Source organism: Mytilus trossulus, chromosome 14 (genome assembly GCF_036588685.1).
Source record: "Mytilus trossulus isolate FHL-02 chromosome 14, PNRI_Mtr1.1.1.hap1, whole genome shotgun sequence".
NCBI classification, from domain to species: Eukaryota; Metazoa; Mollusca; class Bivalvia; order Mytilida; family Mytilidae; genus Mytilus; species Mytilus trossulus.
In genome coordinates, this window is record NC_086386.1 from 66,592,323 (window position 1) to 66,619,768 (window position 27,446).

The 27,446-nt window shown below is 30.2% G+C and overlaps 1 protein-coding gene across 1 annotated transcript in view; it reads right to left on the reverse strand.

Annotated features, from left to right (window-relative positions):
* Nucleotides 1-1,806: 1,806 nt before the first annotated feature.
* The window catches only part of LOC134696240 (gamma-aminobutyric acid receptor subunit beta-like), a 52,601-nt gene continuing 26,961 nt past the window's right edge, over nucleotides 1,807-27,446 (reverse strand). The window contains exons 4-9 of the mRNA XM_063557923.1: nucleotides 25,725-25,948; nucleotides 22,175-22,257; nucleotides 13,697-13,834; nucleotides 8,147-8,299; nucleotides 6,502-6,728; nucleotides 1,807-2,872 (exon numbers count right to left, since the gene is read on the reverse strand). Coding sequence (XP_063413993.1) covers nucleotides 2,480-2,872; nucleotides 6,502-6,728; nucleotides 8,147-8,299; nucleotides 13,697-13,834; nucleotides 22,175-22,257; nucleotides 25,725-25,948 — 1,218 coding nt within the window. The 3' untranslated portion in view covers nucleotides 1,807-2,479. The remainder of the gene's footprint in view (nucleotides 2,873-6,501; nucleotides 6,729-8,146; nucleotides 8,300-13,696; nucleotides 13,835-22,174; nucleotides 22,258-25,724; nucleotides 25,949-27,446) is intronic.

Here is a 27,446-nt window from a genome sequence, read left to right on the forward strand (position 1 = left end):
ATATTTTTCAATAAAACAAAACGGTTTTAAAATTGAAACATCTAAATAAACTCATCAATTAAACGACTTTACCGAAAATAGAACTCGTTTCATATGGATTTAACCTTTATATTGACGTCTTTAAATATCTTATGTCAGTCGTTATCTTTTATTCCCCGCCTGAGATAGTAGAGGGCATTATGTTTTCTGGTCTGTGCATCTGTTCATACTTCTTTCCATCCGCCCATCCGTTCGTCGTTCGTTCGTTTGTTCGACATTCTGTCACGCTCCAGGTTAAAGTTTTTAGTCAAGGTAGTTGTTGATGAAGTTTAAGTCCAATCAACTTGAAACTTAGTGCACATGTTCCCATTAATATGATTTTTCTTATCTTAATGTCAAATTAGAGTGTAGACCCAAATTTTACTGTTCACTGAATATAGAAAATGACATTGATAGTGGGGCATTCGTGTACTATGGACACATTCTTGTTTCTTATGTTATATTTTTGAATAGATCATCTGTGAATCAAGAAAGCGCTTAGAAGTTAAATTTTAGAATCATTGTCATCATATGATAAGCAAGTATTACCAAATTGAATTCCCAGGTCAACAAAAAGGATGGAGGTCTACATTAACTGACAAAATCAAACTTTAAACTTTTAAACAAACGAACATTTTTATATTCCTGACTTTGCACAGACATTCCTGGAGTAAAAGGTTGGTTAAACTTGATAAAACCAGCTCAACCTCCAGTTTTTGGGACATTTGTCTATAGTTCTGCATATGACCACTAATTTTGAAAGTCCGCGATTTTCTATGGTGATGATAAAAATTTATCAAAGATAAAACGGACATAAAAAACCAATAATTGCTTAGAAAATTGAACAAAAATATTTCTGTCACATAATGAATGAATTAAACAATGCTTGAAAATGCTGTTTATTCATATTGTATTGCTTTTATGATGTATAACAATGTCGAAAAACTTTGTTAATTCATTTTTCCCGATAAAACTAACAATGAATTTCTTAGGAGTACGTATTGTAATGGCATATTAATTTTAGTCATATTTCTGGAAATAATTTTTTCATGAATAATATCGTGATTAAGTCTATAAACACCAGACTGAATGGCCTTCATCACAGTTATATTATTATTTTTTCAGTCAGAATGGTTTAATACAATTTGACGCTCTCTTTTTAAATTTTCTATTAACAATTGGTTGTACCCTCAGTGTTTAACACATTCTCGATTTGTACAAAACACGATAAAAAAAGCACCTCTACTTTGGTAAACTGCTTTGTAAGCTGATTTTAATCTCATTTTACTTATCAAATTTAAACATCATTTCCCATACATTATACTTAAAAGACACGCTAAGACACGCTATGTTGCAGATTTATATCGATTGTGGCATTTTGGTTTATAGCAAAGTCGTAACTTTTTCATTCTAATAATGTAACATAAATAGTCGGTTTTTTTATAATACTGATATAGTTATTCATAATCATAAAAAAAATCATTGATATGGTTGGAATATAATTAATGATAACCGAAATCTTTCGATCAGTCTCCTATTCATATGAAATGTCTAACTTTGAAACATCTGGTTTCTGAGAATTCTTCCAATTTGGACAATAAATGGTATTGAGTTCTAACTCATTAGCAATGTCCTGAAATCTTTCTATCTAGAAAAGGAATATTTCATTTAATCAAGCTACAGCATTCAATAATCATGAATTGACAGACAAGTTCATCAGTTTATAAAAACATACTATAAGAAAATAAGAAATAAGTTTCGAATCGACATTTAATAACCCATTTTTTTTCTAAAATGCAGCATGCAAAATTATACAGAAGAAAGACATCTGTATCTATTTATACCTGATGTACTTTCACAATTAACACACATGTTCAACAGTGAATAGGTCTTTCATTGAGATTTTTTATACCATAAAAGTTCAAAACGCAAGCCACATAATCAACCTTAACAAACATATACATCATATTATTCAATCATTTATTCTCTCCAAATTCGAGTCAAATTAACAGTATAAAAATGTAAAGAGTGTCAACCAATTTAAAAAAATTTTGCTGAAATCATAACAACGTAAATAAGTAATATATGATGACAATTGTGAAATATACATGTATAGGTAACTGATCAATTGGCAACTAACGATATCGCTGTTTTATCGAATACATTATCGATACATTATATCGGAGTCATTTGATGGTTGCCTAACGTACATTGACAAATATTTCATGTTGGTTTGGGACAAAATATTATCTCTGATATTTTACAATGATATATTAAACAAACAAGGGAAACATAAAATCGTACACTGATACGCATACTTATATGTTTACTGTCCATTAATAAAATGAATACATTCCCTGAAATTGATAAATTTAGTAAATCTTAACACATGCTAAATAGCTTGAACTTTATATTTGTGGACAAAGGCACATAACCCCGTTGTCATTGATTTTAACTTTAATTACGTGTCCTTCTTAATAAACAAATAAAAAACCCAATACATTACGTTAAAAGATACAAATAACAAAGGAAAGACCATTCTTGAGTATCTGTCAATGCAGTTCACATCGTTGATGCGTGGCAGACGGATACGAGGCAGTTTACATTTCACACTTTTTTCTCGTACATTGGAGTGAAGTTGTCTCCTTCTTTTAACGCTTGAATTTTTTCGTCTCACTAAGTTTTCACGGTAGTAACTTCGTGACATACAATTTCTTGGAAGAACTGGAGAAGCTACTATTGTCCGTGAGATTTTCTCTCCATTTTCAGCACAATTTCCCGATGATTGCGAACGAATTGCAATAATTGGTGACATCCTTATTTCATCTATTTCAGCGAAATCAACACTATTGTACTGAAAAATTCACAACAAATTATTATATCTTATATTATGTTATAGATAGTGCATATATTTAGGGGTGTTTCCTGATAAATATATATAACACAACGAGGGGTTCGTTCCATTGGAACATAATAAAAAAAAATACATATTACAGTATTTGTTCCTAACTGAATAAAGGTAAAAGAAACAGATATTATGACATTGTTTAGTACAAATTTTCATGGGGAACTTGTGTTAGCGGATCAAATATACGTTGACATGTAAATGAAAAAACCGACCGATGGAATGTCTATCTTTGGGCAATCCCGGCACTCCGACATGTGTTATATGACAAGAACAAACTTAAAATTTGCTTTATCTTTCTGATATACCGTAAACAAATATTAAACTATATAAACTATATAAACTATTATCCGGTTACAATAAAAATATAATAGTAACAGATGAAGCAAGACACAAATAAACTGTTACGGTGTATGAATAATACAAGTCAAAAGGTATGTAATTTATTGTATTAACTTCGTTTTTGAAATAGGATGCTTTTTTTAAGTTTTTTTTCGTGACATTTCTATCGCTGAAAGGCATATTATTTTGTACAGAATTTTTCAGAATAATTGTTTTTTTCTCTTTCGTCTGCATGTCAATACACTTTTTTAAAACAGATAATCAGGATTTAATGTTATGAAACTGGAAATTATCAATAAAAACAAAAAAGGCAGAAAAATTGTGCAAAATTCGACTTAGGCAATATTTACTTGGCGTAGAAATCTTCAAAAAAAGTGCTTCCAATAAAAGAGGGACGAAAGATACAAGAGGGACAGTCAAACTCAAACTCTTGTTATTTGATCGCTGCAAATTATTTTGAAGCTTCAATTCGAAAAAAACCCCAACAACAACAGAAGACAAAGAAATTATCCATTTGAAGGGTTTTCTTATAATTTGTCATTACGAATATTAAAGCTTAAGAGACATGTCATTCCCATATGGAGGTAAACTATTACGCCATGTTATTTAATAATGCGAAGAAAAGAAAATCTTGACAAATTGGTTCCAGAAACGACTTTATCTAATGAGATTTTGATTGACTCTGCACAGGAACTGAATAAAGTCTCAATTTGTCTAAGGAATAATGAGCAAATTATTAGTATCAATGTTGAGCAAATCTCTAGTTTACTAAAACTAGTAATGATAATAGATTAAGGGGTCGACCATCAACGACTATCCTGATATTGCTGTTCGTGAACTGGAATTCGAGGGAATGAGGTTTAGAAAAATGAAAAATTGTGACAAAATCAAAGATGGCTATAGCTTATGATTACACTATGTAAAAATCAAGTGAATTGAAAGCGCAAACAACATACACTACTAAAACAAGTTCCACATTGATATAATTGGCGCTAGACTTAAAATAGGAAATACTATAATTAACCTTAACAAAATACCTATTCTTAAGGATGTACGGTTGATTAAAGAAGTACACTATAACACTTAAAATTGGAGTGAGGAAGGTAATGAGGATTTTTCCCATTCTAAAAAAAATGCATATTGATATGTTAGTTTCTATTCAAATGTAATCAATGATACTCTTCGGCAACTTTGTTTATTGCACTACAGATTTTACGAGATAAAAATGAGAATAGAAAAGACAGCATGTGCTTAAGATCGAAAAAAATATGACTTTCAATCTAGAAACCTTCTCTCAAATTGTATGCAAAATGTAGCTGTCCGAGATTTGACCAGCATAAATATAGTACTTTTGAATACACAAATAGTTGAAGACTAAGAAAAAAAATCACAACATTAAATTTAAGTATTGTTTAACTTTATTTTCCGTTAGAAGTTGTTTTGCTCATCTGTTTTTAGTTGCATGTATAAGTTTGCATTTTATTGTGACGATAGACATAACACATGTCATTATATTATGACTGTAAGAAAATTTCATTGAAATTTTGCTTCGTCCAAGTTGTTTGTCCAAAAAGAAGACCTATTGTCCTGAATTCAACTGACCACTTAAAGGTTTTAGGTGTGATATCCTCCTTGAGTACCATGTGACTGTACATCATGATATTGTTTTGATTTGGGCATGATTGAAAAACAAGGATAATTTTTTTTAGAATATGATTTTGATTTAAAATGTGCTTTTTTGTCTTTGCTGGGACCGATCAATACCTTTCAGATACGTGTTGAACACCTTATGTTAACCCTTAATTCTCTTCCTGTTTTTGTTAGATTTTCGTTAATGTTTGTTTTATTCTCATTCTCTTAAGACGGGTACATTTCTAAACATTTTATTCACATTTCAATATTTCGCAAAGCAATTGCTAAAATGGTTAAATTTTAGTTTTCAAACAACTCATTACACCTATAATAATTTTATATTTTGTTTAACAATTGTTCTTGTGAGAACCTGAAAATGTGCGACAAACAATAATAAGTAAATTTTGTTCAAGACTTAAAAAGAATTTAAAAAGGACCGGTTTTTCTATTGAAATATACACAATGACAGATGTACTTGACCTCAGTCAATTTCCTTTATTCTAATGTTTTGATGGAACTTTTTCTCACCAATACAAGTTTGTAATATTTATTGACTAATACATGTAATAAAGCATTTCAAATATTAATCGAAAAAAGTAGAAAAATAAATCAAATTAACTGATAATCAAGCTTTTTTGAGAACATTTTTGCAAGAGTATCTGTCAAAACATTCACTGATATAACTTGTGTGATTTATAGCGGTAGGTATAAGTCATCATTGGCCTTTGCATAGGAATTTTCATCTAAATCGCATAAAATTTATAATGTGTTTCGAAAAACTAAGGATTTTCTTATCCCAGGAATAGATTACCATAGCCCTATTTGGCACAACTTTTTGGAATTTGGGTCATCTATGCTCTTCAACTTTGTACTTGTTTGGTCTAATAACGTTTTTGATCTCAGTATCACTGTTGAGTCTTATGTAGACTATTATTAATATTTTGTATAACACTGAGTCGTCGTTGCTTCGCTTTCAAATAATTGGCTTTGAGGGTTCTTTTGAAGGTCGGTCGAGAAAGTGTTTCGGATGCATACATGTTTTTTCTTCTATTTTTTTTTTATAGAAATAGGTCGATTTATTGCTGATTGACTAATAGTCCCTAAAGTATCACAATCTCAGAAGTCGGTGCTTTAATTACACCTTTCTTTTATACTGGTTTGTTTTATAAATTCCGAAATTATTACGAACCTTATACATACATTGCTTTCAAATAGTTTTTTTTAACGTTCCTGATTAAGGTTAATGCAACAAATTGTTCTGGAACATAACATTTATATATAGCTATTTTTAATTTTTAGGAATAACATTACTATAAATCCTCTGTGTAACGATTGGCGTGTTTTTACAAAATCTCAAGGAAGCAATTGAAACAGCTAGTAAAAAAAGAGACAGACAAGTATATGACCATTAGTAGAAAAAAAAATCCCCCCAAAAAGTTTTGAGCTACACAATGATGAATCCATTCTTGCCTCACTAGTTTCATCCGTTGTTTAAGTAGTTGAGTATATGGCTATCTTGTTTTTTTCTGATTTGTTTTTCTTTGATGTTCACATTTTTCTTTGAGGGGTGTTTTGAAAAACAGACGGATTAACTCTTTACATACTTTACCATCCTGTAGCATTGGTTGTGTATCTTTTATCTTCTTGAACTTCTTCTTTGCACGTTTCCCCCAATATGTATAATTGACTGCAGCATACTCTAACAGCGCAGCAAATACAAATACAAAAGAGACAACCAGGTATATATCAATGGCTTTTACGTAGGATATTCTGGGTAACGACGAACGAACACCATTACTGATAGTCGTCATTGTTAAAACAGTTGTAATACCTACAATATGATTACCGACAAAATAAAATACAATTGGTCCAAATTAGTTTAATTAACAGTTTCACATTTTTTTTTATCAAATCGATGTTTTTTCTTTTTTCTTTTCGTCAATAGATATATATTTTGATACTGACACCCTAAGTCGTAAAACGGAAGCTGATGACCTGTTTACAACAAACTGTTTACAGATTGTAAACACCTAGAAATGTTTTATTAATAAATAAACTCTTCATAGATACCAGGACTAAATTTAGTATATACGCCAGACGCGCCTTTCGTCTACAAAAGACTCATCAGTGACGCTCGAATCCAAAAAAGTTAAAAAGGCCAAATAAAGTACGAAGTTGAAGAGCATTGAGGGTCAAAATTCCTAAAAGTTTTGACAAATACAGCTAAGGTAATCTATGCCTGAGGTAGAAAAACCTTAGTATTTCAAAAGATTCAAAAATTTGTAAACAGTAAATTTATAAATATAACCATATCAATGACAATTCATGTCAGCACAAAAAGTGTTGACTACTGAGCTTGTGATACCATCGGGAAATAAATCTCCTCCAACAGTGGCATCGACCCAGTGGTTGTAAATAAACTCATCTTAGATACTAGGACAAAATTTAGTATATACGCCAGACGCGCGTTTCGTCTGCAAAAGATTCATCAGTGACGCTCGAATCCAAAAAAGTTAAAAAGGCCAAATAAAGTAATGAGACGATTAAAGCGTTAAATCGTCATAAAATATTTAGTTCCAATCTGTTTGGCACTTAATATTTTATGACTATTCAACTCTTTTACTGATAGTCGTCATTGTTAAAACAGTTAGACTAGCAGACGACATTCGGATGACAATTTTTCCCTAGTTGCCGTATTAAACAAAATTGTTTTCCAAAACTAAATGACTAAAAAAAGTTAAGTTTTATCAATATTATCAGCTATAATAAGAAACATAATTCACATACAACAATTTCGTAATAGATTTTACTGGCATTTTTAAATTGCATAGAAATAAATTTTAAATCGTAATGCATCTCTTAACAATTTTTTTATATCTGTACTGCATTTTTATTCACCATGTTTCCTTTCGGAATGGTACATATTTGTGTCCTTCTAAACCTGTTACGATTTCCTGCATGATATTTTAACGAAGGCCCAGAACATTTTCCTAAATATGTTGACATAGTTTCTGTGTCGAAATTTAAAAAAAAAGCATTTCAACGTATTTTTTCCCACAAATCTTGGAAACGAAAAATAAAAGCTATAGCAAAACTTTTTAGTAGATGATTTTATATATATTAAAAAGTTAGTTTTGATGCCATGTAGTGTATTCTTAGAAATCGCCTTGATAAACAATTTCATATGGAGATCAAATAATGCATAATTAATAACAATACATATATGCATATTAATATATATTTACAAACCCAAAGCAACTCTTGCTGATGTGGCCTCATGGTTTATCCAGAATGACACCCAAGATAGCATAACAATCAATATAGACGGAAGATATGTTTGGAAAATGAAGTATCCGACATTTCTGTATAGCTTGAAGCTTAAGGAAAGCCGCGGATAATCTCCTGCAAAATACAATTTTATGTTTGAATCATTACAAGATTATTCTTTGTTTAATGTTAATACCCTAATGTTTACGTGTAAATTTTAAAAAGGATATATTTAGAAACGTCTACTACTACTACTACTACTAACCCAAATAAACAGACAAAATGTTGTGGTTGAATGACGTAAAAACATTCCAATAAGGAAGTTCATGAGAATGGAAATGTAAATTCTGCTACACACAATATCCTGTGATCCGATGAGAATCAAATATACAGTGATGCTTAACACCATCTCAAATCAAGGGATCAACTTACCATTTAAAGATGAGTATTACATATCGGTTTGTAGTAAATGTTCTGCTACTAATTTTTCTGTTAATTTAAAATAGAAAATATGAAAACATCGGATTTATTTTTTTAAGAGAATAAAATTCTTTCAATGTTTAAGAACAATCACGGGATTTTGATGTTCCGTTTTATTCAGTTTAATGTTATGAATTTCGAATTTGCAAATGTAATATCTCGTATAGATATGAAAATAAGCAAAAGTGGTATGATGTGGTATAATAGCCAACTATGAACGAGATACTGATTACTAATGTCTATAAGAACTAAACACAGTGCAACCTATTTTTAAATATTTAGGCCTCGAACATCAGTGTCGATTTTTTCCTTGTATTGTAAATTGTATTACTACATCATAAGTAAAGCCCATAATGTGACATTTAAAACTGACCGACATGACAATATAAAACTTTTTAAACAAGAAAAAACAAGATCCTGATTATATAACAAAACAATTGATGAATAACTATCATTTGTGTCATTTTGGTCTCTTGTGGAGAGTTGTCTCATTGGCAATCATATCACATCTACTTTTTTTTTTATGTGACAGACATATTCTGTAATAAAACAAACACAAGAAATTATTTCTGTAACTGCGATGAGATAATCAAGTTTGTTAATATTTCCTTGACATCATTTATGTGCCTTCTGTCAATAAAGTATATCGAAAGATTTGATGTATTCCACCGTGTATCAAATGAGCCCTTAAATAACAATGTCTTCCTAAATTGTTTTAACGAAAGTAAAGGCCACACTCAGTAAAGTGAAAGTCGAAGGATACAAAAGTCATATCTGAATTAAAATTCGATGAAAATGAGGCAACGCCAGACAAAAAAACCCAACAAATAAATAAATACGAAAACGACCAAAAACACAATCATAGATTAAAAACAAAACTTGAAATAGAAAATCAAATGCTGAGCAAATCCTGAACTACTAAAAAGGAAGAAAAAAAAACAAGATAAAGGTTTGTCTAATTTAATAGTTGATTTTTTTAAATTTAATTTTACCGTTATCTTGATAACATGTTTGCTTGAATTAGTCAAGATTTCTCTATATTAACTGCTCACATTTACCCAAGGGTTCTGACTTTAAATAAATCTTAATCAAACAGCAATGTATGTTTTTCCAAAATTTAGATATAATCAGTTTCACTCGGAAAACTCTTTAATGAAATATAGCAAACGTTCTATTTTATGTAGGAGTATTATATTCGGAAAAAATGCATTGGTGAACATAATACAAGTATCGGGGGAATTCAATGCACATCTAATGTGAATGCATTTATATAAAATATTATACTTAGTCAGGACATGACATTATACAATTTTAGATATCAACGCTGGTGTAGATGCTTAATTTGTTCTTAGAGCGTTGCATCCTTTTTTGTGTTATGGTGCTTTTTGACAAATAAAACGAGCGTAGAATATATAAACTTTCTGTTTTCAGTGTCGTCAATTCTATAACTTACTTTGATGTCTATTTTCATGAAAGAAGATCTTAGTTTTGGTTTCAGTAAAAACTATAAATTACAATTATAAAGCTTGTTCGTGGTTGCTATAGAAGATATGACATTGAATTCTATAAAGTCGCAGTTGCTAGTAGCATTAAAACTGATATGGTAAATATAGAGGTAAAGTGGTGTTTTGTCGAGGCAAAACATCTATGGTTGTTCCTTGTAATTGATCGGCATAAAATAAGATAAAATATAACAGATTTCTAATTTAGTAAGCAAATATTTTTTTTCTTTTTTATTACATTCCTCAGTAGTGTGCAATTCAGAATAGTTGGAAGAACAAATCAACACATAATTTGAAAAGAGAGGCGAATGATACATAAGGTACATTCAAACTCATATGTATAAACAAACTCAAAACGTCATGGCTAAAAAAAAGTAAGACCAACAGATAAACAATAGTACACATAACGCAAAATAGAAAAACTAAAAACTGAACAAAACGGACCCAACCAAAAACTGAGGGTGATCTCATGTGATACGGCCTAATTCTTATATCCATTTTTACAGTAATGGTGTGTAAAGAACCAGTTAATTTTAAATACGATCACTGTCTATTTATCGATATTTTGAATAAACTTGTTCTAGTAGGTCATTAACTAACGATGTAATTAGATCTTTGAATATGTCTTTATCGGTACTAACTTTGATTTTGTTTTTAATAGTTCGAACATAACTAAATTTGGATACTTTTTCAGTAACAGACACTTACGGTTCTACATCATTGTGATACTTACATTTTAACATTGTACAAGGAAACGTTGTTTTTGATATTTTGATAGACTATTAATGATATTTTAGACTAAATCCACTAATGTGAATTGATTGATAATTTGGTTTGGGATAAATCATTTATTCATAAGTTACAAATGACTTAGTTAGTTTTGCATAGATATATATTTGGAAAACTTATTTATGCCTCATGAGGACAGATATTACCACATGCTGTCCTTGAGAATGATAAAATTGCCAAATTTTCTGAACTATTACAGTGTTGAATTGCAAGAAGAATAGAATATATATTCTTTTTTAGGTAAATACTAATAATATTAAGTAACAATACTGTACTATTCGACAAGTTTTACCTAAAGATACTTTTAACCGTGTTGCATTCAAATACGTTTTTAAACTTTCACATTTCAATATGTTTGAAATTAGTTATATAACGTTTTCTTTACATTTAATTGAACATTAAAAAGACACGTAATCGTAATACCTACTTTATGTGAAAACCTTTTCTATATATTTTGAAAATCAAATAGACAAGCGGACCTTTATTTCGTATTCATTAGAATAAAATAATCTGCAAAAGACTATCATTACGTGGAAATAATTTCAAACATTTAGTCTCGCTCAATAGTAGATGTCTCATTTATTATCATTTTGTTGAAGAATGTCACATTCCTGTGAAACCCGCCAGACATTAACTTTTGTAATGTATAATTGGTGACAACAAACATATTATTTCATGGAACAAGTTTAAATCGTTATTGTTTACTACTGTGTTGCAATAATTTCTCTTGAATAACAGTATTTGCAGAGTTGAGTACTATTTTATTCTTGCACACATATTACCGTCATGGTAAATTTTTTCTTACTTCGAAAATGTTGTTAAATCATAATGACAAGGTAGAAAAATAGGGATGTCAAGGGGGTAGGGTAAAACAATTTTAGAACAAAACAGTTTTGATATTTAATTCTTTAAAGTCGCAGTTGCAAGTAAATCAAAATAAAATAACAGGTTAACTATATAAGTTAAGGGGTGTTTTCGAGTCAAACCAATATATATGTATGTAATATTTTTGTTATCGGCATCCAGTTATTACAACCAATGTTAACGTTATATTCCTTTTAGCATGGTAGATTTTTTTTTATACATTTGATCGGTTTAAGCTTCCAGTGCACCTCGAATTTTAAGAAGGGTTCGTGTTGCTGAGTTTCTTATTTTCTATGTTTTTTCTATGAAGGTTTGGTACCATTAAAACGTTTAATCCCGCTGCAAATGTTTACACCTGTCCTAAGTCAGGAATCTGTTGTACAGTAGTTGTCGTTTGTTTATGTAATTGATACGTGTTTCTCGTTTCTCGTTTTTTTTATATAGATTAGACCGTTGGTTTTCCCGTTTGAATGGTTTTACACTAGTAATTTTGGGGCCCTTTATAGCGTGTTGTTCGGTGTGAGCCAAGGCTCCGTGTTGAAGGCCGTACATTGACCTATAATGGTGTACTTTTTTAAATTGTTATTTGGATGGAGAGTTGTCTTATTGGCACTCACATCACATCTTCCTATATCTATTTGTTGTATGAACTGTTGTTTGCCTTACAAACTATTATTGTTTTTTGTCATGAACTTGTCATTTTATTATTCGACATATGCTTTGATTGCCTTTGGTATCTTTCGCTTATATGTTAGAACTATCTCTTTATGAATATGTTTGAAGTGATTTGTAAGTGAAAATGATCATAAATTGATATTTTAAAATGCAAAAAATATGTTACAATATCCCTCACTGAACAGAATCTACTACGTATAAAACGAAATCAAAGATACTTTCATTTTTTTATAAATGAGGACGTGAATGCACAAATACCATGCAATTTGTTTTACTTAAGCATGACACTGAAAAAGAAAATGGGCAATGTGTCAAGGAGACAACAACCGGACGCAAGAGTAGATAATAACAAAAGGCCACCAATTGGTCCTGAACGCAGCGAGAAAATGCAGCACCCGCCAAACCTCTAGCCAATGTAGAATAAAGAAACACACAGCAATACGCACAGTAAAATTCAGTTCAAAAGAAGAACGAGCCCGATGTCAGAAAAGGTAACAAAAGAAAGGTCTCTTATGGAGAGTTGTCTCATTGGCAATCATACAACATCTTTTTTTTTTTATATAAGCAAAATAACAATGATACATAAATAAACAAAGCACTATTTGCAGTTACTGACATCATCAATTAAATCTGATTAAAGAATATGTCTTCATCATATGAATGCATGTTAAGAGTATGTTTAAAACAATCTTGTATTACTTTGTATAGAACTATTTTGTTACATTTATTTAAAAACAAATCTACATAAAATAATGCAGATTCTAGAACAATTTAGTTTGCTGTTTATATAATTTTAATGCAATTTTGAAATGTCTTTTTGTAAAAACCAATGATAACGATGTTCAAAATTAAATCACACAACTGAAGGGTCAAGTGTTTACCGCAGATGATGTCGTCTAAAATTGACAATTATTTCAATACATAGCTATGAACACCACATATTGCAAGGGCTGTCAGTGACCTAATATGGTATATACACGGTCAGTTAATATTGGGTTAGAATCCTCGTGTTAAGTTTCAGATAGACTGTGTAATATATATATACTTTGGTTATCTGATACTCGGGAAAATGTTCAAACGACTAAACAAACTTTAAGTATTTGGAAATATTCTGTCTTATGTTAACAATGATAAATCTTGTAAACACGGTGTATTATATACATTGGACAATGAGCTTAATTCTTTGAAATCTGTAGAAGATGGAATATTGTAATATATATACCTGACGACAAACTTTCTATTCTCCGTACCGTCCTATATTCTATAAGAGAGAACTGGGGTAGTTCCACATTATCTATCCCATACACTGATGATCTACCGTCTTTCCAGTTCAAGTTTAAATCATGCATATCATAGCCATCTATTGATATAAAAAAAAATAGAATTTAATGAAATAAAATGATGAATTTCAACTGAAATGTCCTTTTATCAAGCATGACTCTTTAGACACACACGAATTTGGAACGTTTATTATTTATCAAAGGAATTTTTTTATTATGTTCGTGAAATGAAAATAAAACAAAAAAGGAGACAGCTCATAGTCCTGTTTCCACAGTTATATAGAAATAACGAGTTCAATGTCGCCCTTGGGAACGCCAAACATCATTTGTCTAAAAACAAAATGCACATCAGCATTATATATGAAGCCTTTGTAAAAACAAATACGCAAGAAGAGAATCAATCAGGTAGGATTATCATTTAAGGGCAATAACTCCTAGTAAAAAAAAATTTCGATCCTTTTACAAAGCTTTCAAGAAAATAAACCTTTTATAGCTGACTATACGGCATGGGCTCTGCTCATTGTTAAAGGCCGTACGGTGACCTATAGTTGTTAATTTCTGTGTCATTTGGTCTCTTGTATAGAGTTGTCTCATTGGCAAACATACCACGTCTTCATTTTTATAAACACGAACACTGATTGCAAAAATTGGCTTTCAAGGGCAATTAAACAGGTAAAAAGAAAGTAAAATCCCCAAAATATTGAACTCAGAGGAAAATTCAAAACGGAAAAACCCTAATCAGATGGCAAAATTAAAACTCAAATACATCAAAAGAATGAATAACAACTGTCATATTCCTGACTTGGATCAAAGACACCTGAAGATTTTTGTAGATCTTGTCTTAGTGATTATATTTCTGTCTTTTAGCAATTTACAAGACAAAATCTAAAATGAGTGGTAAAAATTTGTCGCTCGATGATATCCTGTCACTGAATATCAATATATAAAGATTATACTTGAAATAAAAGATCGGCAATGTAAGTCGTAATTGTTTAGGGTAATAATGGCCAAGACACATACCAAAATAAAAGTTTGAATCATCTAAGGGAATGTTATCAAACCTATGTTTTAAATAGGTTTGATTGACGTGTTCTTAAATTTAAACACGATTTTAACTGGATTATCTTTTAAATTGCCATCAATTTAAAATTTATTGAAATCATATAAATTCTTAAGTGTCATATAATTAACTAAGACTATTGTTCTGCACAGCTACAGATTTCTTGCTTTCTAATGCATAATGGATGGAAAAACTATGTGTTCTGAACAACCGGACGAAAATAAAACCTACTAGCTCTTATAGCCTTAACGCAAACCTGTTCTAAACATCTTGACTGAAAACTATCAGTTTGAGACAGTTGCTACTTAACACGAGTATTTACTCATTGAGGACTTCGTAACGATGACACATAGTTGCTTACACTCATTTCGTTTCGTTTTTCGTAAAGGGTAGATTCGTTAGTCATCATACCACATATCTTTATTTGTTCATTTATTTTGTATTGCAATGAAAATAATTTTGTATAACTATTTTGTAGTTATGAAGTACATACATATGTAACATAGTGCATAACAGAGAAGATTGAGATCAAAATACGTTAACTAGCGTTTTCGTTACTCGAACATGTAAAGCTGCAAACCAAATTTATTACTGCCAACGCTATTCATTATGCAAATTCAATCTCAAGAAATGAATGTAAAATATATCTTTATGACATCTGAAGTCTTGAGGAAGGCAAAAAAGTAAATGTTATCATGGGACCAATTTATCAGAAAACATTAGTGATAAGGTTTAGAGAAGTACAATAGCTCGGAGCCAACCAATCTATTAGGTTAAAATTGTACGAGTCTGATGTATTATATTTATACTTGTCTGAACATAAAAGCTAATATACATTGTACCTTACATAACTGGTCATCAAATGATTGTGGACTTTACGAGATAATACATCATATTGGATAAATGCAAGTGTCTATACAATATCAACGATGAGAAATTACTACAAAATATTCAACCTGTTCTCCAGATAACTTTGTATAATTTTAAAAACCAGATGCTCCGCAGGGCGCAGCTTTAAACGACCCCAGAGGGCGAACCCTGAACGGTTTGGGTTAGTATGGACACAACATTCAAACTGGATACTGCTCTGAATTTGAATTGTGATTATATAGTTGACACAGCATAGGTTTCCGACACAGAATGAATGTGGTCTAATGAACTTAAAATGTTTTTTTTTGCTTTTGAGCAATTCAGTATGCTGTTGAATATTAATCCTTTAATATTTGAAGAAATTTTCTTTTTCATTTCTGAAAATCTGAAATAAGAAAAATTGTACCTCACCAATTTTTTTCACCTCCCCCTTTCCCTTATTCCAAAAATGATCTCAATTCAAATTTCTCATGGAGTTTTCAACAATAACTACTCATTTAAATACATCATAAAATATAAAATGTCATACAGTCATGATTTAACTACTATTCTGGACAAAGAAAGATAACTTCAATGCAACATTTTATATTGGCAAATTTCCAATGAAGTTCATTCAACTAAAGTTTTTGGTAAATTTTTAATGGAATTTATTAATAATAAGGTTTTTGGCATATTTCCAATATACATAATTTAAAAGCAGTTTAGGTGAGATATTAAAATGAGTTTCAATTACCAACCTTACACTGCTTTTAAATTATGTTTTGTACTTAAGTAATTGTCCATTAACCTGGAAACCCTTTTCCCCCTTTTTTGCACCTTATTCCTCAACAGTTTGAGCTATAAATCCCAAAGACAATTCTTACCATCCCTTTGTGGTATTCCAATATCTAAAATCTAAATACATGGTTATATTCATCATATCAAAGAACCCCAAGAGTTCAATTTTTGATGTAATCAAATAAAGTTCAATTTTGGACCCTTTAGACCTCAATGTGAACCAATTTGATAAGCGGTCCTAAATATTAAAAATCTAAATACATGGTTAGATTCAGCATATTGAAAAACCCCACATATTCAATTTTTGTTGAAATCAAACAAAGTTTAATTTTGGACCCCGATTTGGACCAATTTCAAAACTGGACCCATAATAAAAAAAATAAGTACATGTTTAGATTCAATATATCAAAGAACCCCAAGAATTTAATTTTTGTTAAAATCAAACTAAGTTTAATTTTGGACCCTTTGGACCTTAATGTAGACCAATTTGAAAACGGGACCAAAAATTAAGAATCTAAATACACGGTTAGATTCGGTATACCAGAGAACCTCAATAGTTCAATTTTTGATAAAATCAAACAAAGTTTAATTTTGGGCCCTTTTGGCCCCTAATTCGTTGGGACCAAAACTCCCGAAATCAATCCCAACCTTCCTTTTATGGTCATTAACCTTGTGTTTAAATTTCATAGATTTCTATATTCTTATACTAATGTTATGGTGCGAAAACCAAGAAAATGCTTATTTTGGCCCTTTTTGGCCCCTAATTCCTAAACTGTTGGGACCTCAACTCCCAAAATCAATTTTAACCTTCCTTTTGTGGTCATAAACCTTGTGTTTAAATTTCATTGATTTCTATTTACTTATACTAAAGTTATAGTGCGAAAACCAAAATTATTCGGACGACGACGACGACGATGACGACGACGACGCAGACGACGAAGCCAACGTGATACCAAAATACGACCAAAAAATTAAATTTTTGCGGTCGTATAATAATAAAAAAAGTAAAGATTTTTTGTGATTTTTTTAGGGCAGCAGAATATACCAACGAGACAATATTATTATTCAAAGAAAAATAGACCATACCATTTCATTACTACCAGTAAAAAAAGGATGGTCGAAATATAACGTACTTCAACTTTAGTCTTCGTTACTTAGTTGAAAATTCATTTTTCTAATTCAACTTGTCATAAGCCGAATATTCCTCCGAGCTTGAAAACTGTAATCAGGAGGACACTTCGGAATATAATACAATAAGTGTTATGCAAATACATGCCATTGATTCGAATTGCTAAAAAAAAATGGCTGAGCCTATCGAAATTAAAACAAATTATGACAATGATCTATTGACGATGACAGAAACTCATTCAACATTGGTGGAGATTATTTGACGATGGCGATGCGCCAAAATACAACAATCATTTCTAAAGAATCCGGATTCATAAGACTCATCAGTGACGCTCAGGACTAAATAGTTAAAACAAATACAAAGTTGAAGAGAAGAACCATTGAAATCAAATACCTTATCTCTCTCATTTCCTCTCAGGGTTTGGCAATGTTTCTTTTATTATTATATTCGTTGTTAAATCAGTTGTTTGATTTTGAATATTTTGAACTCGTTGATTACTGTCAAAAATTGTTGAAATGTATAATATTTATAGAAACTTATATACATTCGTATCGCATCACTTTATATTTGAACTTAATTGCACCCTCGATCTTTCTTCGATCCATAGCATTGTTTATAAGAATCATTTTTCCTGACAAATTTCAATTTGGATATAAAAGACTTGACCGGAAATGAAACAATCTCATCATTCGATTTATCATCCTTTTGTAGTATAATCGGGGTAACTAGATTATCTCATGCTTAAGAACATTTGCACCATTCTATTGATCTTATGACACTTATACATACCTAAAAGAACGGTCTATCTCTTACTTATGTATTTAGCAATATGGTTAACTGTATGATCTGCAGCGCGTTTTATCTGGTAAATTTCTTTTTTGTCAAAATTGTCTTTAAGATTAATACAAGTACGAAATTCCTCGATCGCAAATTTTAAAAATGTAAACATAAAATCAAGTTTAAAATATAATTAAAAAGAGATATAATTTACACGTCAATAATCAATCAGAATAAAGACAGAAATAACCGACAAATAAAAGCAAAAGTACATATGTTAAAAAGTCATAAAGCGATTGAGAAAAAAAACTAAAAAATCATACTGATTTCTCTAATAAAAAATCCTAATCGCAAGAAGTTGCTGAAAAATACAAGATTATAGTTTTACATTTTCTATGCATATTTTTAAAAGCGTAATGAAGATTTTAAAGCTTTGGCGAGGAAACCCATTCCAAGGACAAAAACAAAGTATCTTGTCATAATTTCTCGAATTATAATAAGCAAATTATTAAAAAAAAAACAACGAAGCTTAATCATATACACAGATTTAAGCACTATAGAAATCTTCAAAGAATTTTCAAAAAAATATCAAAGATACCAGGTTTATAAACGTGTACGCCAGACGCGTTTCGTCTTTAAGATACTCATCAGTGACGCTCGAATAATAAAAAAAATTAACTACGAAGTTGAAATGCATTTAAGACCCAAAATCACGAAAGCTTTTTCTAAATACAGCTTATTAGAAAGAGACTTCTTTAGTTTGTAATCTTGGTTTTCCAACAATATACGTCCTTCAACCGTTTCGACAAAATATCTATATCCACAAAAGAATGACATCATTCATGCATTTATTGACTTGCTCGTCGGTTGGTAAAAAAACATAGCACCTTTCGACAGTATTGTTTTTTCATAATGCTGTCGATACCATTTGAAGTAGAATGATAAAGTTACTTACAATATCTTCAAAATATAGATAATTTACCTGATTCATACACTTTTTATGACAGCTATTTATGTTGTGTTTCAGCTTTCCCTTTTTTTGCACTAATATAGGTAACAAAAGAACAGCGAGTCAATCATGACTTTTCATTTATTATTTAAGAAAGTGGACGACATTTTTTTCCTTCATATTCAGCATTTAATGGCGATCACAAAATTGTACGTTTTTATAATATAAACATAAAAATAAAACGTACAGCAACATTTTCATGGAGAGAAAAAAATGCAAAAAAAAAATAATATATCTGTACTATAAAAAGTAACATCCGTAAAACAGATTAATTCAATTAATACAATTAATTTAAGCTTTGTATACGAACGTTTAAAGTACAACCCTATTTTACCAGTTTTAGTTGGCGCAATTGAATGTATAAGCAATTGAAAAACAAAGGTCATGATACTACCAATTTAGGCAATTTGCTTAATTATAGATCAGTTCAATCAAAAATACCTCCATATTAAAATGACCAGTCAGGTCTAATAGTTTCTACATCATATACCATATACTCGATTGAGAACAACTTTTCCGACAAAATTGTTGATTTCACCGTAGCAATAGTATTTTGTTGTCCTTTCGGTATCATTTGTTCCCTTTTCCTAAGCATATGGTTGTTAATGACTAATACCGAAACTTTTCATAAAACAATACTGGTGATTAGCGTGAATATTTACGCTTTACACCAGAAAAGAAACTTCTGTAATAGATTTCAGAATTTTGCGTCGAACAAATAAATCTATACGTGTTGTTCTCATTTTGTATGATTATTAGCGAAGAGTCTCAATTGAAAGATTATGAGTAAAAGAACCGCGGATATGGAATTCGAAGCTAGTTAACATTGACTGTTTTAACTATCCTAGACGTTCATATATCTATCTTAATTTAGTGACCGAGATTTGTTCTCATTTCAGTTAAATTAAAGAAATGTATAAACCTATTGCATGTAGAACTGATAGACATTTAACAGAAAATGATAGTACAAACGGGATGTCTTCAGAGAAATCAATCATTGCAAACGGCTCAGATATGTTACGTAAGGTTGACGGCTGAAGATAACTCATTTAATCTTAAATGTTCAATTCATCACAGAAAGAGTCTTGTTCAAACACTACACAAATAGAACCAATGTCTCAGATTCCAGCTTATCTCTATTCACGATTGTTATAAATTACTAACAATTTCCGATCAAAGGAAATCTCCAGTGAGTCTTTGTTTCTCATAAAGTTCAGTACTTTTCAAGGAGATAAACATGAATTTTAGCTAAATTATGATTATTAACTCAATCCCAGTCTTCTTATATTGAGTTTGCAATAACTTATATAAATCCAAACTAACCAATAATAACAAGCAATTTTGTAAAAACTAATGTTCATATTCATTTTTTTCTGTCAATATATTGAATAGCAGTGAAAAATAACATTATGTAAGAAAGGTTATATTCAAATATTATTTAAATTATGTCATTGCAAGAGAAAGTTAAATAGCATGATCCACTGGGAAAAACCCCGAAAATCATTTTGTTTGGTTGTCGATGAACAAACCTAAACAATGTAAATAAACTCATCAAAGATACCAGGATTGAAATTTCGTAAATACGCCAAACGCGCTTTTTGTCTACAAAGACTCATCAGTGACGCACGAACAAACAAATCTTAAAAAGCCAAATAAAGTACGAAGGGTAAGATCATTGAGATAAAAGATAACGTGTGAACACAACGATCAGGATATAAGATATACCACTTAGTTTCAACATTTTTTGTATTCATAAAAAAACGTTAAATGGCTTTGATACAAGAGATATTTCTAGAATAACAAATGAAAGCGGATAATTCAATATGAAATAACTGCAATTAGATAACATACAAAACAATATAAATAATGGAAATGATAACTTATTTTCTGTATATTAACTTGAAACGACTTATCTATATAATGTTTTCAAAAGTGCAATCAATTTTCACTTTTCATGTTTTATCCCGCAAAAAATCAATTGATGGTTTTCTTTTCTATAATCTACTTATATGAAAATTGTAAAATTGTGAAGAAAAAATAAAATGATTGCGCTGTTTTATTTCTTTGCATCACGATAAATTCTCCATCTTAAAATTATTGTTTTAAAAGTTTTTATATTATTTGGTTTCCTGATGACGTTGCTTAGTTTCAAATGGCTTGAATGAGTAATAGAATCGACAACGTCTTTAAACAAGGTGAAACAAATATACACGGAAAATCAGATCGAAGACAGATGGCATCATAAGTTACTGAAACTAGGTCGATGAAAAATAATTCTATAGGATAGCCTCGGATACAGATAACTAGATCATAAACGGTGAAAGTCTAAATTGAAATTTTGTTTATTAATACAAATATCTTATGCCTAATCCTTATTGTGTACTGAATTCGTTTTATTTACATTAGTTCATATGTTGAAAAAGTGAAATCGTACGGTTATGGTCACTTTACAGAATTAACATACCACCTGTTATTGTAAAACGGCATTCCATTGGTACTTTCTACTTAGGAGATAATTGTATTGTATTGTAAGCCCCAACGGCACCAATTGATGTTGTCGGAACATAAAATTCAAATTTTTTATCTCCATTATAATGAAGATGATTGTAACAACGTTAAATCATACATTTAAAATCTGTCAAATGTCGCTTGCGCTTGCGCGTATTTTTCATAGTATCAATTGTGAACTGATTCCATGAGAGTTAGTGACGTTATCCAATCATAATGAACGTAACAAATGTTATTAGAAATACAAGTTCAAACGTATACTAGTAATGGGAAGATAATGTGATACTTACAACTTTCTATCTCCACCGTACAGTTCTGTATATCTAGAGGGTAGTTATGTAAATCCATCATACATGCAAGAGTTGATGTGAACCTGTCGATATATGAAGTTTTAGGTATGTAAATTGCTGGCAGTTGACTGTTGTCGGACCATTTAGTACGTGTCTTGATTTGTGTATTATTATCATAAAACAATGTCCCCATGACACATTGTCTGTACAGAAAATGTTCGCAGACAATATTTTAAATGAAATACTCTCCAGTAAAAAAAAATATATGAAGAGGGGTCTGTCCCTATGACATGCTGTCAAGTTCTTCTGGACAATAGTTCACTGTGGAATACCGCCCCTAACTAAGCATATTTCATATATCAAACAAACATATATTTCATCATGTAATGATTTCAAATTTGTCAAATATTTAAAGTACTGACTATAACTTTAACTTTACATCAAGTCAACTGCCAGATTTGGATTGGTTAATACGACAATGATTATGTACTATATCACATGACTAAACGGCTCCGCCTCGGTTTAGTTTTACAACGTTTCCTCGTTATGCCAATCTGCTCTAGCACTACCTAAGCTATGTTTAATCTTTGTAATACTATATGTGTGTTATCATCAATAAAAAAAACCACTTATTGATATCATTGTCATTGTCTAAAATGTTATTTTATGTAACCTCTCTTTTATGAGACAAATTTTCATGACAATCCATAAATAATCTTTTGTCTGAATGTACAGAAAATATTCCTTTAAATAACATCCCTCAAACAAAATAAATTGTCATTATTGTCACTTATTGAAAAATTGTCAAATAAAGACAGAGTTTTAAATATCAGACATAAACTTAGATAGGACAGTTTTAAAACAAAACTTAAACCTGAAACATTTGTAAGTTTTGATGCAATTGACTTCTAAAGAGCAATTCAATCGACAAAATGAATGAATGCGAAGAAAAAAAGAATGTGCAATAAAAAGACACTGAAAGACAGATAGTCATTATGAATAATGATATTATCAAATAAAACATAATTTGCAGCACATAGATCGTTAACAGTGTCTAAGATCCAAATATGAAAAACACCTAAGAACTAAAGTCCATTACCTATGAGTATGTAGAAATACCTAACTCGACTACTTTCAGTTTGTTTGGTTGAAACCCCATGGCAAGGTAAAAAAACAAACTTCAGACTTATCATGATTACCAAGCATTCCCTTGTTTTCAAGGACAATCAATATGAATCGTCTACTTTTGATCCATTTCTGTATCTACATTAACCAATTTGTTTATTAGTAAATTTATTGTTTTAACAATCATAAACATAAAACACTTGTTAATAAACATACAACAACCCATTCACCCATTACTTAACAGGAATCTTAAAACAGATACATTAAATTAGTTTACATGTGAACAATTTGTTTTTTGTACACATTTTTTTTTTATCAGTAAACATTAATTTACATCACATAAACTGAAGTACATATGTTGTACAATATTCAAACTGAAGGAAGGCCTTTATACCAATAACTCATTCAAATTGACATCAGCACCATGTGTTACTATCGTCAAAACCGTTCATTTTCTCTCTTGGTTTGTAATGAATTCTCAATTAGTGTACCCTTTGTAGTTTATTGTTTTTTTCATCAGACACAGTGGTATGGAACTCGATGTCATCAGCTTCCGTCAGTTCTTAATGGAAACAATCCGGTTTGAATCAATGATGCACAATACTCGGAGGACTTAACATGCAGCTTAATCTTTGGTCTTATCTTTGGTTATTTCACATTTAGATAATTGCAATATTATACTTTTTGGAATTTCACAAACTGATTTACATAAATTGCAACGTATACAGAATATGTGTGCCATACTTGTGTTAAACCGTTCTAAGTATGACAGTGCCAAACAGGCATTGTTTGACTTACACTGGCTTCCGATCAAAGCCAGAATTACATTTAAAATCTTAACATATATGTACAACTGTCATGTAGGTAATGCACTGTCATATTTGATCAATTTGTTAAATCCTCAAGTGTTGAAACGTTCATTAAGGTCGTCAGAGTCATCTATTGGTTGTTATGCAGTCCCATATAACAAAAAGAAAACTTTTTCAGATAGAAGCTTTAGTACTATTGGGCCAAAATTGTGGAATGAACTAGGTACAAATGTAAGAAACTCTGAATCTTTGGATATTTTTAAATGTCGGTTTAAAACATTGTATTTCGAAAATTATTTGGAACTTTTCTGACTTTTTTCTTGTGTATCACAGTATAAATTTTCAATTTTTGGTATTGTACATACATATTGTATTTTTGTTTAGTATTTTTGTATTTTATATGTCATTTATGTACAACGCCATTGAATACATATTGTATATGTAGAAATAGGCGTTTAATTAAGTTTTCATGTTTCATGTAATCCGATTGTTACTGTAATCAGTATGATGACCTTGTGTCAATGTTCGAAACAAAACCTTTGAATATTAATACTGCCATATTCTGATCAACATCTTTCTTTTTAATATAAATCATTTTTCTGTATGTAATTATATGCAGATTCAGATTCCTTGAAGTATAAATAAGGATGAATTTCTCAAAAATTCAGTGACAAATCACATCTATTCCATATTTTGTTTACATTTGGGAATTTCATTTCAAAAGACAACAGATCTGGATAGAGTAAGTTTACATAGCAGTTTTACTTGTGTTGAAAGTCATCAGATATTGAGTAGTTCGTGCCGATCGGCAAGAGTATCCAAAGATAAAAGTATGCAAATAGTAGAATGTAGAATAAATGAATATTTAATAAGGCCTCCCTACAACATTAACAGATACGTAGGATGGGATAAGCTATGAATCATGAAAGTATCTACATTTAAGAAGAATGTTTATCGTAGTTTTTCATAATTATTTGTATGTAGGGAGACATCAAATTAATACACATAAAAGAATAAGTGAATGTCGCAAATGTGTTACAAATTAAAACACAATCTGCATAAATCAAACCTGACAAGTTACTTTCTATAACAAATTTAGAGTTAGTTAAAACAAGAACATACATAACATAGCTTTCAAAGTTGTGGTACAAAGATAATAAACGAGAATGATGGTTGAATCAAGTATAGATAATGAAATCAATATCAAAAGGGTTTATACAGATGGATAAGGTAATGAAATATTTGCCCCAAGATTATCAAGATTAGATTGTGTTGATAAAAAATAGTTTATAACAATGAATTATGTTTTTTATAAGACATGCTATTAAGCGTCCCACCACTCATGTTAGAATGTACAATAATAGTTCAATAGTGGTACCACCAAAAAATCATAACGACTTCAAAGTGAAACATGTGGAAAATCTACTGAATCTTAGTTCGGAAAATTTGATTCAAGAGTTGTTCACTTAACAATTTGTTTCGGATATACAGCCAAAAGGTTAGAATAAACTCTGACCATTATAGTTGCAATCGATAAAACATAAGTTGAGGCCTCATCAAATGAATCGTATATTATCCTTGTAACAACAGTTCGTGTCTTCAGTTTATGTTCTTACCTCATTCCATAAACAACAGATCCATTATCATGTAATCGAATCATCTTATTTTTCTCTGTTATATCGTGCAGAAAAGAGTTTTTATCATTTGCAAAGAATGTATCTGGAACCCAGATTTTCTCAGCAAATTCGCCAGTGAGTGTCATGCTTGATACATCGTAACTGTCAAAGGATAGTCGGTCATCTAACCAATACTGGTTCAAATGGATTGTTATAGTGTAATCCTAAAACATCAAAATATTATATTATATTAACTGTTGTGTAATAAAATAAATCATTTGCGTTTTCTGTCTAAAATAAAGGACATGTAGTCATGTTGTGCACATAGTACTTTTGTACAATATAGCACAAAAAAGGTAAAACAATTCTTAAAATTTATTCTGATTGAAAAGGGAAATACAGTAGCTTCCGTCTGTCAAGTTTCAAGTCTATGAAGTTAGATTTATTAGTTCAGACATGAGATGCTACAAACAAACACGGATTAAGAAACTAAATAGTAAAATATTTCATAAAGGAAACAGCAAATCATATCCGGTTTGACAAACATTGGAGTATGCATGCACAGCATAGTACTCTAGAACACATCCACCAGAACAAAACATACAAAAAGGAAATGGTACACAAAAGAGCAGCTCAATTTTAGATACAGCATTAATGGCATAAACAATTAGAATATAAGGTAGGGTAAATAATAAAAATGTAAGGTAGGGTAAACAATAAAAATGTAAGTTAGGGTAAACAATTAAAATATAAGGTAGGGTAAACAATAAAAATGTAAGGTAGGGTAAACAATTAGAATATAAGGTAGAGTAAACTATTAAAATATAAGGTAGGGTAAAAAATTTAAATATAAGGTTTGGTAAACTATTAAAATATAAGGTAGGGTAAAAAATTAAAATATAAGGTAGGGTAAACAATTTAAATGTAATGTAGGGTAAACAATTAAAATGTAAGGTAGCGTAAACAATTGAAATATAAGGTAGGGTAAACAATTAAAATATAAGGTAGATTAAACAATTAAAATATAAGGTATGGTAAACAATTAAAATCTAAGGTAGGGCAAACAATTAAAGTATAAGGTAGGGTAAACAATTAAAATATAAGGTAGGTTAAACAATTGAAATATAAGGTAGGGTAAACAATTAAAGTATAAGGTAGGGTAAACAATTAAAATATAAGGTAGGATAAACAATTAAAGTATAAGGTAGGGTAAACAAATAAAATATAAGGTAGAGTTAACATTTGAAATATAAGGTAGGGTAAACAATTGAAATATAAGGTAGGGTTAACAATTAAATATAAGGTAGGATAAACAATTAAAGTATAAGGTAGGGTAAACAATTAAAATATAAGGTAGAGTTAACATTTGAAATATAAGGTAGGGTAAACAATTGAAATATAAGGTAGAATAAACAATTAAAGTATGTGGTAGGGTAAACAATTTAAATATAAGGTAGGGTAAACAATTAAAATGTAAAGTATGCAAACAATAGAAATATAAGGTAGGGTAAACAATTGAAACATAAGGTAGGGTAAACAATAAAAGTATAAAGTAGGCTAAACAATTAAAATATAAGGTAGGTTAAAATATTAAAATATAAGGTAGGGTAAACAATTAAAGTATACGGTAGGGTTAACAATTAAAGTATAAGTTGGGTAAACAATTAAGATATGAGGTAGGGTTAACAATTAAAATATAAGGTAGGGTTAACAATGAAAATG